Raw genomic sequence first — 13,526 nt, 5'->3', positions numbered from 1 at the left:
TTGCCATAACAAATGACCAGTTGGTAGGGAATTTATTGTCTCACAGTTTCTGGAGGCTTGAATTCTTGAATTCTTATCTAAGGGTATTGGTAGATTTGGTTTCTTTTGAGGCCTCTCCTTGTAGATGGCTCTCTTCCTGCTGTGTCCTTATGTGGTCTTCCCTCCATGCATGTCTGTGGCCTAATATCCTCTTCTTAAAAGGACATCAGTCATGTTGGATTAGGGCCCACCCTAGTGACCTCATTATAACCTAATTGCCTCTTTAAAGGCCCCATCTTAGTCACATTCTGATGTTATTGGGGGTTAGGACTCCAACATATGAATTTGGGGGGCATAATTTAGGTCATAGTGCATACTGATTAGTTTCCTAGTTCTGTAACAAATCACCACAAAATTTGTGGCTTAGAACAACACAGATTTATTATCTTACAATTTGGGGGGTCAGAAGTCCTAAAATCAGTGCCTTGGGAGGGTTGTGCTGTCCTCTGAAGGCTCTAGGGAAGAATCTCTTTCCTGGTCTTTTCCAGCTTGTCTTGTTATTTTTCCCTCTCTTCCCTTATGATCCTCTGTTCTGTTTCTTAAATTTCACATACGACTGAGATCATATGATAATTGTCTTTCTCTGATTGACTTATTTCGCTTAGCATAATACCCTCTAGTTTCATCCATGTCATTGCAAATGGCAAGATCTCATTTTTTGATGGCTGAGTAGTATTCCATTTTGTGTGTGTGTGTGTGTGCGTGCGTGTGTGTGTGTGTGTGTATACCACATCTTCTTTATCCATCAATCTGTTGATGGACATCTCTACTTTTTCCATACTTTGGCTGTTGTGGACATTGCTGCTATAAACATTGGGGTGCAGGCGCTCCTTTGGATCACTACATTTGTATCTTTGGGGTAAATACCTACTAGTGCAATTGCTGGGTCGTACAGTAGTTCTATTTTTAACTTTTTGAGGAACCTCCATACTATTTTCCAGAGTGGCTGTACAAGCTTTCATTCCCACCAACAGTGTAGGAGGGTTCCCCTTTCTCCACATCCTCACCAACATCTGTCATTTCCTGACAGTTAATCACTGTGGCTTTGATTTGTATTGTGATGTGGAGCATTTTTCATGTGTCTGTTGGCTATCTGTATGTTTTCTTTGGAGAAATCTCTGTTCATGTCTTCTGCCCATTTCTTGATTGGATTATTTGTTCTTTGGGTGTTGAGTTTGGTAAGTTCTTTATAGATTTTGGAGAAGAGCCCTTTATCTGATAAGACATTTGCCAATATCTTCTCCCATTCTGTCAGTGGTCTTTTGGTTTTGTCGACTGTGTCCTTTGCTGTGCAGAAGCTTTTTATCTTGATGAAGTCCCAATAGTTCATTTTTACCTTTGTTTCCCTTGCCTTTGGAGATGTGTCTAGCAAGAGGTTGCTGTGGCTGAGGTCACAGAGGTTGCTGCCTGTGTTCTCCTCTAGGCTTTTGATGGATTCTTGTCACACATTTAGGTCTTTAATCCATTTTGAGTCTATTTTTGTGTATGGTGTAATAAAATGGTCCAATTTCATTCTTCTGCATGTGGCTGTCCAATTTTTCCAACAGCATTTGTTGAAGAGACGGTCTTTTTTTTCCATTGGATATTCTTTCCTGCTTTGTCAAAGGTTAGTTGACCAGAGTTGAAGGTCCATTCTTGGGTTCTCTATTCTGTTCTATTGATCTATGTGTCAGTCCTAAGAGGGAAGTATATAGCAAGGAACAAGAAGGACTCAAATACACCACCTAACCTTACACCTAAGGGAGCTAGAGAACGAACAGCAAATAAAGCATAAACCCAACAGTAGAAGAGAATTAATCAAGATTAGAACAGAAATCAATGAAACAGAAACCAAAGAAACATAGAACAGACCAATGAAACTAGGAGTTGTTTCTTTGAAAGAATTAATAAGATTGAAAACCCCTGGCCAAACTGTGGAAAGAGCCAAGATGTCCATCGACAGATGAATGGATAAAGAAGATGTGGTATATATACACGATGGAATATTATGCAGCCATCAAAAGGAATGAGATCTTGCCATTTGTAACAACATGGATGGAACTGGAGGGTGTTATGCTGAGTGAAATAAGTCAGTCGGAGAAAGACATGTATCATATGACCTCACTAATATGAGGAATTCTTAATCTCAGGAAACAAACTGAGGGTTGCTGGAGTGGTGGGGGGGTGGGAGGGATGGGGTGGCTGGGTGATAGACATTGGGGAGGGTATGTGCTATGGTGAGTGCTGTGAATTGTGCAAGACTGTTGAATCACAGATCTGTACCTCTGAAACAATGCAATATATGTTAAGAAAAAAAAAAGAAGAAGAAGATAGCAGGAGATAGCAGGAGCAGATGAAGGGGAGTAAATCGGAGGGGGAGATGAACCATGAGAGACGATGGACTCTGAAAAACAAACTGAGGGTTCTAGAGGGGAGGGGGGTGGGGGATGGGTTAGCCTGGTGATGGGTATTAAAGAGGGCATGTTCTGCATGGAGCACTGGGTGTTAGGTACAAACAATGAATCATGGAACACTACATCAAGAACTAATAATGTAATGTATGGTGATTAACATAACAATAAAAAAATTAAAAAAAAAAAAGAAAACCCCTGGCCAGACTTATCAAAAAGAAAAGAGAAAGGACCCAAATAAATATAATCATGAATGAAAGAAGAGAGATCACAACCAACACTGAAGAAATACGAACAGTTATAAGAACATATTATGAGCAACTATATGCCAACAAATTAGGCAATCTGGAAGAAATGGATGCATCCCTAGAAACATATAAACTATCAAAACTAAAACAGGAAGAAATAGAAAACCTGAACAGAACTGTACCCAGCAAGGAAATTGAAGCAGTAATCAAAAGTCTCCCATCAAACAAGAGTCCAGGGCCAGATGGCTTCCCAGGGGAATGCTATCAGGCATTTAAAGAAGAACTAATACCTATTCTTCTGAAGCTGTTTCAAAAAGTAGAAATGGAAGGAAAACTTCCAACTCATTCTATGAGGCCAGCATTACCTTGATTCCAAAACCAGACAAAGAACCCACCAAAAAGGAGAATTACAGACCAATATCCTTAATGAACATGGATGCCACAATTCTCACCAAGATACTAGCCAGTAGAATCCAACAGTACATGAAAAGGATTATTCGCCACGACCAAGTGGGATTTATTCCTGGGCTGCAAGGGTGGTTCAACATCTGCAAATCAATCAATGTGATACACTACATTAATAAAAGAAAGAACGAGAACCATATGATCCTTTCAATAGATGCATAAAAAGCATTTGACAAAATACAGCATCCTTTCTTGATTAAAACTCTTCACAGTGTAGGGATAGAGGGAACATACCTCAATATCAAAAAAAACATATATGAAAGGCCCATAGCAAATATCATTCTCAATGGGGAAAAACTGAGAGCTTTTCCCCTAAGGTCAGGAACACGGCATGGATGTCCACTGTTACCACTGTTGTTCAACGCAGTACTAGAAGTCCTAGCCTCAGCAATTAGACAACAAAAATAAATGAAAGGCATTCAGATTGGCAAAGAAGAAGTCAAACTCACTCTTCACAGATGACATGATACTTTATGTGAAAAACCCAAAAGACTCCACCCCCAAATTACTAGAACTCATACAGCAATTTAGCAAAGTGGCAGGATATAAAATCAATGCACAGAAATCAGTTGCATTTCTATACACTAAGAATGAGACAGAAAGAGAAATTAAGGAGTTGATCCCGTTTACAATGGCATCAAAAACCATAAGATACCTAGGAATAAACCTAACCAAGGAGGTATAAGATCTGTACTCTGAAACTATAGAATACTCATGAAAGAAATTGAGGAAGACACAAAGAAATGGAAAAAACATTCCATGCTGATGAATTGGAAGAACATATATTGTTAAAATGTCTATGCTACCTAGAGCAATCTATACATTCAGTGTAATCCCTATCAAAATATCATCCACTTTTTTCATAGAGCTGGAACAAATAATCCTAAAATTTGTATGGAACCAGAAAAGACCCAGAATAGCCAAAGGAATGTTGAAAAAGAAAACCAAAACTAGTGGCATCACAATTCCGGACTTCAAACTCAATTACAAAACTGTCATCAGCAAGACAGTATGGTACTGGCACAAAAACAGACACATAGATCAATGGAACAGTGTCTTATACCTAGTTAGCACTGACAGATATCTTAAAGACTTGAGTAATGTGAGAAATTTAAAAAGTATGGAAGGAATAGAGGTACAGTTTTCTTTCACCTTTCCAGGTACATTTTTCCCTTATCTATAGGGTGTGGTGGGCAAAAATATGCATAGTATCTCGATATGTAGAGAAAATTAAAAATTTTCTATATATGGAAAAAAATCTAGAAGGAAATTAGCCAAAATGTTATCAGTAATCATGTTTAGGTGGTAGGCTTATTGGTGATATTTCATTTTGTGTTTTATGTTTTTTGTGTGTTCTAGATCTTATATAAGTGTGTAGCACTTTTAGAGTCACAAAGTCTATTTTAATTTTGGAAAATCTATGAGTATTTATATGTATGTATTTATATATGTATGTATGTATATAGATGTATTTATATAAAAGTATTATTGGAAAATTGTCCATGAATCCATTTCTTTTCTGTTATACTTATTTAGATTTATTATGATCTCGGAGGTTGACAAGAGAACAAACTGTTGCATTTTGTCTGCGTTACTCTTTCAGGTAACACTTCATGTGTATCTTCTGACAGTAGTGACCATTCAGAAAAAAAAAAGTGCAGTGGTTTATCGTAGTCAAAAAACTCATAGGTAGGAAGATAGCACGGACCTTGATGAGATATCATGAGTCCATCTTTCCTTCAACTAGCTGAAGGTGGCATTTTTACCTTGACTATTCAGCAGAATCTCTTTCTCCTTTAGACTCCGGAAGGAGGTTTGCAGATAAGGAAACTGAGTCTCTCATCATTAGTAAGACTGTGTTGCTAATGAGCTGTGAAGCCAGTCTGTTTAACTCCAAATGGTGGCCTTAGGTTATCTCATCTCTAATTAAAGTTTTGCTCGATTGCACAATGTGAAGTATACCATATAATGAAAGCAAGAAATAAGTTGAAGACTACAGAAGTAGAGAGTGTTGGCAGCTCTTAGAATTTTGGTTTGACTTCATTGAAGAAGAAAAGAGCTTTTATCTGAAATATAAGACGTTTTGAGATACAGGGAGGTAGCCAGGGGCCTTTGCCATCTACTAAAGGTTCTATTTACCTTGAAGGGTGGACACGCTTGTTCTGTGTATCAGAGGCCTCTGATAGCTTATGAAATCTAGATAGATAAGCTCTATGGAAAGCCTTTTCTGGATGTAAGGCCAGACTTTCCAGTTTTCTTATGCTCCATGCACCTCTTGCCTGTGCTTTAAAGAGAGGAGGTGGAGGAGGCAAGAGTGCAAAGGGCATGATAATCTGATTCTGACTCCTTATATTGCATTCTTTACTGTCTGATACTGCTTGTTCTTGAAGATAATGCTATTGTTTTAGAAAATAAGCAATTTAAAAAATTAAATTTTTGCTTACTGTGGGCATAATTTTGTAGTAATACTGCACCTAAAATAAAAGCTGGTAAGATTTATTTAAAAAAATCTTAATTTTTTTATGATTTTAAAGCAGATTTATAAAATTAAAAATTTAAACAAGTGCATAGTATTTTAGAGTAGGTACTTTATAACTTTAATGAACAATCTGATTAAAATTCTTTTCTGATATATACATTAAAATAATTTTGTATTATATGTCATCAGTTAATGTTAATTATTTAGGATAACACCAGAAACACTCCTAAATGTAAAATTTGATTTTGTGTATCAATTTTGTTTCCCAACATCGAATACAGTGTTGGTCACATAAATTACCTAAGAAATATTGGCAGAATTAAACAACTCATCTTTTTACTTAATTCAGTTAAAAATTCAGAATTAACTCTCTTTGATTTAGACTTCTGAAATCATCTTTTATCTCTGAAATCATTTGTTAACTTATAGGTTGGTATAGTGGAAAGAGCTTAGATTTTTTTTTTTATTTAAATAGATGTGACTTTGAATCTTCTTTCTTTCACCATTAGCTCTGTGACCTCGTGTAAGTTAATTGTTTAAGCCTCAGTTATATCATTTATGAAGTAACAATCCTTCTAGAGGTAGGCTAAATGAGGATTAAATGAGGTAGTGTTTATAAAGAATTTACCAACAGTGTCCAACACAAAATTGACTCCAACAAATGATAATATAATGATAATTTCTTCTGAAAATGATAAGTATCCAACTACCATGGAATTTAAAAGGCCCATCTTGAGTGATGATGGAAGCATTTGGAACTATAATGATGATAATGTTAATGATAAGTACCATTTATTACAAGGTACAGTGTGCTGGGCATATGCTAAGCACTTTAGGAAGTAATACGTATACTTATCTTTTTGTTTTGGTGTTGCAAATGCAATTTATAGCTCTTCATTTCACCTGTTTTCATTTTCAGGGTTTGCTTAGAACCACACTTCCACACCCCAAAGCTAAACATTGCTATGCTCAGTATGAAATCACTCAGCTTCTCCCAGGCATCGAGCTCTTCTCAGACAGATACAGGGCTGATATTTGCTCTGTAGTCGCAAGTCTGTATTACATTATACGTGAACTACACTATGCTAAGCAAAATCTAATAGTAAGTTATTTGTAAAATCAACAAATTTTAATTCACTGTGGTATTTTTGCCTTACCTTAAACCTTTCAAATTTTGCTAATGTTCTCTTGGCTGGTCTTGTTTAACTCTCAAACTCTAGATTCAGGATTCTTACCTGTACTTCAAAATAAAATATATTAATTAATATTCCTTCTTTGACATCATTATTTGCACTGCATTTTGGATACAAAGTCAATGTCTGTTTGATTTTGTTCCCTTTTTACTCTATTACTTTATCTCTTTTCTTCCTTCTTAAGACAGTTGGGGAAATTGATCAGAATATTTCCCTGGTCTCAAACAGAGGAACCTAGTGCACATGGAACTCACTGCATTAACTGGTGCAGGTCATATCAGTACCCAAACTATGAGAGTATTTCTTTGTGGAGATAAATTGATCTTTGGTCTCTTGTCTTCTCCCTGTTCTAAGTGAACAACAGATTCAAACTGTGAAATGAAAGACAAATACTTCTTAATATCCAAGGACATTCAAAACCTCCTACAATTCTCTTCCTTTGGGGAAATAAATCACAGTATATGTCATAAATTTGAAGTTGGTTGCTTTTAAAAAATAAATCAGTATGTTCTGGTCATTTTATATTTTTCTCCTTTATTTTATTTTTCCTATTTATTTCCTATTTTTCTATTTTCCTCCTATATGTTATTTCTTCTACATTTGTATCTCTCCCCCACCATATTTGCTTTTTAATACCTATTCTTTCTTTTTTTTCCCATAATTTTCATACCTACTTTCTTTTTTCCCTCATATATTGTTTTCTTTTCTCTTGTTCTAAATTCACTCTCTCTTTATATTTAAAAGGTTTATTGTCCCCTGATATGAGTTGTTAAATTATAAAGCCATGTGTTAAAGGGAAGAGATTGATAAATGCTTTTAACACTTGGCATATTTGGCAAGAAATTTTTTATTAGGAAAAGATAACAAAATGGTACTCCTCTCATTGTTAAGGGGATTCACTTCTGGATTTAGAAAATAGTTCTATCCCCTGGGTAACCTTTAGCTGCCTAGTCATATTCATATATAATACATATCATTGCACTGGAAAAGAAATGAGACTTTTTTTCTCTGAAGCTTAAGAAATTGAGAACATTTTTCTGAATAATTGAGCAGTTGGCAGCAATAAAGTGGTGTTTTTTTATTTCTCACTAAAGAAAAGAAACAATTTCAAAGGTAATAGCCAACTCTTATTGTTTTGTGCTGCATTAATTGTAGAAAAAAGATACTGTGTTATGTTGTAGTGCATAATTGTAGAAAAATGTACTATGTTTGAAATCATTTAAGACCAGTTCTAAACCGTTTAAAAAGCTGTTGCTATTAGTAGCTGCCAGTTGACTGACAATTAGAGGTTCCTTAGCTGAACTTGCAAGATGTAAACAGTTTCTATTTTGTATCACACTACCCTCCAGAAGAAGCCCAGTGAGTAAGGAGACTGCTGTCACATACAGAACTTGCTGGGGGACCCATTGCTGTGGAATCATGGGAAATTGTTTACTAAATAATGGGGATCCCAATACTCTTCCTTGCTCTATCTCCCTTTAGTAGAGAAGGGCCCAGTTGTAGGAACCAAGCTTGGGTTTTCAGTTGAGATCAGAAACTGTTCAGAATTCTAGGCAAACACCTTTCCCCTCAACACCTGACTCTGGCCGGATAGTGGTTGGATCAACCGCAGTATGGATAGTTTGTACGCCTTCACCCATATCCACGAGATTTCAAGAGGAGTTGAACTTTGGGGGTTAATTCTAGGAAAATAAAAATACTATGTGAAGAGTAAGCTTGGGTCATCAATAGAATATGTGCTCTGTGAAAGCAAGGACTCATTAGATTTTGTTGTCATTCAACAGTGCTTGATACATAACGAGCATGTTATAAATATTCTTTTGCTGATTGAGATATTCCAGTTGAAAACAAATAGCAGCTTCCATGACTGAGTAGGTGACATGGATGAGAGTTCCTTTGCTTTAAATTTAGTAGTTATTTGATAGCTCATTTGCTAGAATGTTTCTACAGGCCTCAGTGATTCATACATATGTGTTAAATTAATTTTTTTCAAGGAAGATAATTGATTGGATTTTCACTCTTCCACGCTTGAAGAGATTTGAAACCTAGGTGTGGGGTACCAGGTGGCATCTACAAGTCCCCCTGATGGCACTTTTAAGTTCTCACAAAATTACAAAGCATATGCTAGGCAGATCATTTCACTTAGCTAAACAGTATAGTCTCTTAGCATGGCAGAATCAATTGCTGTTTTATGTAACATCTCCCACATTAATATTTGGCTACATTTTCTATTAGGTTATTAACTTGATAAAACATGTTTTAGATTAAAAAAATGTTTTTACCATTGGTAGATTCTGCCTCTCCTTGCATTGTACCAATATTTTGTGTCTGGAATTTGCCAAGACCTCGTCAGAAATCTAGAAGCAAGGATCCTCAAGGTATGTGACAAACTTTTAAGATGTTTGATATTCTTGAACTGTAAAGATACTATCATAAATTAATTTGGTTCTAATACTCATAATAATAAGCTGATAATAATATGGTGTGCTGATATTAAAAAAACATGCCCATTATTATAATAGGGAGCTAGTTAGAATCGTTAGCTTGTTTTATGCTTGGGCCACAGTAAAGTGGGGAACAGCGACATGTGGGAACAAGGCTCGTTCAACATCAGTCAGCCTGGAAATCACCTCTTTTGGAATGTTGGTTTCCTAGTGGAAACTAATGAGTCTGTTTTCTGAAGTTTCTGTGACCTTTTTGCAAAGGGTCTTTATGTATATCATAATATGTGAGAAGTTTTCATTTACAGGCAATTGAAGTGACAAAACACACAGATGCTAAATTATAACTAATTCTGTAACCTAGAAGTCAGGTGAGACACTCTGTCTTCAAGATCCATGTACAGTTGGCTTGAACCCCATGTGGACTGGGAACCTCAAGCACCTCATTTTCTTTACCCTTTTCCTAGTTAGCTATGGTCACAGTCTCTCACTTCTGTTGAATTTGTTTTGCACGTGGATCATCTCAACATCCAGCAGATTTACTCCCTGTTCTGCACCTCCTCATCTTGAATATGGAATTCAGTCCTAATCCACATTCTATACACATACACACACACACACACACACTCACTCACTCACTCACTTACACATAAACATACACAACACATTCACCTAAGGCCTTTATTTTCATACTGGATTTAGTGAAAATTTGGAACACAGGAAAATTTAAGTTGAGGAAAAGCAAACAATTTAAAATAGAATATTTGGCATCTCTGGGTTTAAAATATTTCTTAGCCAACATCTCATGCTTTTGCCTCCCATCCCATGGCTTAATCAGCTGTGTGCTGGTAAGTGTTTCACACCTCACTCTAAAAAAAAGCCCTGATTTGTAGCATTTTCAGTTTCCATGGTGCAAATATTCCCACTATAGCTGACTTCAGCCTACCAACTGGGCATTACTGAATGTGGAATCGGGACAAGATATGGACGATCTCCTCTTGCAATTGGGAGTAAGTGGCTCCCTCACACCACTGGCTTAACCCTCCTTATCCTATTTTGTAAATACCCTATACCTTTCTTCCCCAAATCTTTCCTATTATCTTATGAGGGAAAATTAGACTTCCCTCTGAACTCCTCTCTCTATCTGGACCCTGCCCTTGGGCCTATGATTTCAGACCCAAAGAGTCCATAACATTCTATTTCTAAATAAAAACAGTACCTTCCCTAAGAGGAATTCTGGTGCTAACTATTAAGAGGATATATTTTAACTCAGGAATAAATAACTGTTTGTCAGCCATAAAGATTTCTGGATCACTCTTTCTGACTTCCTGAACTCTTAAGAATTCTCCTGCTTTTTGATTTCCAATAACACTTTTTTAAAAATGGCATATAACTTCCCTCTCTCTTTTTTAAAAACAGTGTTCTGTTCAAGACTGCAAAATTCCTGAGGTTAGGGCCTGAATCTTACTCATCTTTTAGTCCCCTATTGATTGTATCTTGAATAATAAATTCATATATCGATACTCAGTAATTAATTATTGAATTGATTTTAAAATCTATAGCCATTTATCAAGTGCCTACTGTCCACACTTTCCATAGTGTTTAGTGGGAACTCATCTAGAAGATCCTTGGTAAATATTTATTGCTTTACCTCTGAAACAACATTTATTGAGTATCTCCTATGTAAAAGCACCATGTTCGTAACTAATCAAAGAAATGTAACCCATGGTCCTTGCTTATAAGGAAGTGAAAATAAGGGAAGAAAGACAGGACATATAAACAAGACAATAACACATGCATCTATCCCTTGATCATTTCCAAATGAGTATCATGAGCACTGTCTCCCGGGGTTTGAAAGAGGGAAAATGGCTTTGGGTCTCTCGGTTTTACTAAGTAGGTAAGATTTAGTGAAGAAAGCAGAACTAACTGAGCAGAAGAGAGGAAGAAAGGAACATTCTTGGCAGGTAACAGTGTGAAGCATATAGAGATGAGACAGTATGGACTTGTTAAGGGGGCAGGGGTGGTTCAGTGAAGCCAGAGAGGAGGTTTTGAGGAGGGAGAACGTAATATGAGAATACCACAGATCCATGTTGTGGTCCATGATGTCCATGAGCAGCGGGGTCCAGTCCTGAATTCCAAACTAAGGCATAATGTGGAGGCTGAGCAGTGAGAGGAATGAGGAGATTATGGAATCAGAATTGGGTAGCTGTTTTGTTCTGGTCTGTCATTTAGAGGCTGGAGAAGCAAGGAAGGGTTGCAGTGACCATTAGTAAAGTGTCAGAAGGAGATCCAGAGAGGCACTAAAAGATATAATCTGCAACAAAGTTTTTGATTAAATGACCGTGTTTTATTGGATTGTTAGCACTTGGCAACTTTTTGTACTAGGGTAGCTTAAAAGCCTGTGAAGAACTGTGGACTCTAGTCTGCAGCCTTGGGTTGAGAGGTGGGATGAATTGCAGAATCTTGGTCAGAAGAAGGACACGATCAGATGTATCGTGGCAACAGTGTCAGGAGCAGAGTGAGTCGGAAGTGGCATCTTATTGGCAATAGTAGAACAGAAACATCCAACCAGGGTTTTGACAGAAGCAATGAAAAAGGGCAACTGACACATCACCCAGAGGGAGAAATGACAGCCTGTTTGAGTAGAGTTTGCCTGACCTTTCAGAAGTAAACTGGGGTCAGTGAGTGGGAAGAGAGAAAAATCATAGTCAGGAAACAGCAAACAGTGTTTTCTGACAAGTCAAACAGCAATAGATCATGCTGTTAAGTTTCTGTTGTGCACTAGTGTCTTTCAGGGCAAGCTTTAAGACCTCTTTATGATCAGCCGGTCTGGCTTCACTTTAGAACTCTCACCATCTTGAAAGATTTATTAGTCTCAACACATCCAGCATTCCTGGGAAGGCCACTGATGGTTCTGTATTTGTGCAAGTGAAGGGTTGATTTAAGGGTAGTTCTTTTATCCATCTGGCTTGTTTATGTTCACACTGCTGGTCATTTCTGAAAATACATGTTCATTGTTATCACCATTGCTTTTTCAAATGGCCAGATTAGTATGATAAACCGAAACAGAGGTAGCCTTAGAGGTTACAGGTAGTTCATGTGGAGGTGTCCCACAGCCAAGATCAGTGGAGACAAACCTCACACAGCATTTCCTCCAAGGGATAATGAGAAAGTGTTCATCTAGAAGTCTAAAAGAGCCCCACTAATGCCTACTTGGATATTATATGGCACTGGGGAGATTAGAGCCCAAGGTATTTTAGGCAAGAACCAAAGTGTGCAACTCAGTAGACAAGGAGAGTTTTTTCTTCCCCACTGCAAATATTCTTCTAACCTTTTATGCTTTATTTTCATGCTATTGTCATATCCTGTTTCCTCCTAACTTACCTTCTTTTTATTTCTTTAAAATTTATATGCTCTTTATTGCATGGAGCACTGGGTGTTATATGCAAACAATGAATCATGGAATACCACATCAAAAACTAATGATGTAATGTATGATAACTAACATAACATAGTAAAATAAAATTAAAAAAATTTATATGCTCTAAAGATTCCTATGGTAGTACTTAAAGGAAAAGAGATAATAAGTGTATGTGTCTGTATTATATGTATTTTATATATATATATAATATATACATATATATATATAAAGGCCACGTGACCTTTGTACTTGATTGAGACCTCTCAGCAGGTTTTCACATGTCTCTCTTTCATGTCATTCCCCAATTTTCTCTTGAATGTCTCTCAGAGAAGTCCTTCTTGACTGGAGCTCTGAAAGTAGCATTTTTGTTAGTAGCCTCTATCCCTTATAATACTGTGTATATCTTCATGTATCACTTAAATTAGCTCAATACACATCTGGGAAGGGATGTAACACCCAAGAGGGCTTGGTGGAAATGCCCAATAAACACGCTGAATGAATGAATGAGTTTTGTTCAGGAACTTTTCTTCCCATAATTTCCTGATTGAAAGTCCTGCTGGATAATATTCAAAATAAGCCATGTACAATTTATAGTTACCAACTGATTAACTTTAAGGATATGTCTTTAAAACTGACAGTGCGCATTAATTATGGATGACAAAACAAATGGTTGTCTCTATGTTGATACATTATAGAGTTCATCTGGTTGGTTTGACTTTCCTCAGAGTATTAGAGAACATCAGGAGTGTTTTTGTTTTGTTTTTCTTTTAAACCATAGTTCACCATGGGAACAAAAAATAAATTCAATTATTTTTTTTAACTGTTCTATGCCTATCATATTTTTGTGTTT

The 13,526-nt window shown here is 36.6% G+C and overlaps 1 protein-coding gene across 1 annotated transcript in view; it reads left to right on the top strand.

Annotated features, from left to right (window-relative positions):
• The window catches only part of CFAP54 (cilia and flagella associated protein 54), a 290,017-nt gene that overhangs the window by 171,844 nt on the left and 104,647 nt on the right, over positions 1 to 13,526 (top strand). The window contains exons 44-46 of the mRNA XM_025882575.2: positions 4,679 to 4,745; positions 6,541 to 6,723; positions 9,106 to 9,192. Of these exons, the coding sequence (XP_025738360.2) occupies positions 4,679 to 4,745; positions 6,541 to 6,723; positions 9,106 to 9,192 (337 nt within the window). The remainder of the gene's footprint in view (positions 1 to 4,678; positions 4,746 to 6,540; positions 6,724 to 9,105; positions 9,193 to 13,526) is intronic.

The sequence above is a fragment of the Callorhinus ursinus genome, unplaced genomic scaffold (assembly GCF_003265705.2).
Source record: "Callorhinus ursinus isolate GAN/ISIS: 27379988/994484 unplaced genomic scaffold, GSC_fseal_2.0 scaffold14, whole genome shotgun sequence".
Taxonomy (NCBI): Eukaryota; Metazoa; Chordata; class Mammalia; order Carnivora; family Otariidae; genus Callorhinus; species Callorhinus ursinus.
Note: the sequence above shows the minus strand (reverse complement) of the source record. Positions and strands in the feature narration are given on the sequence as shown.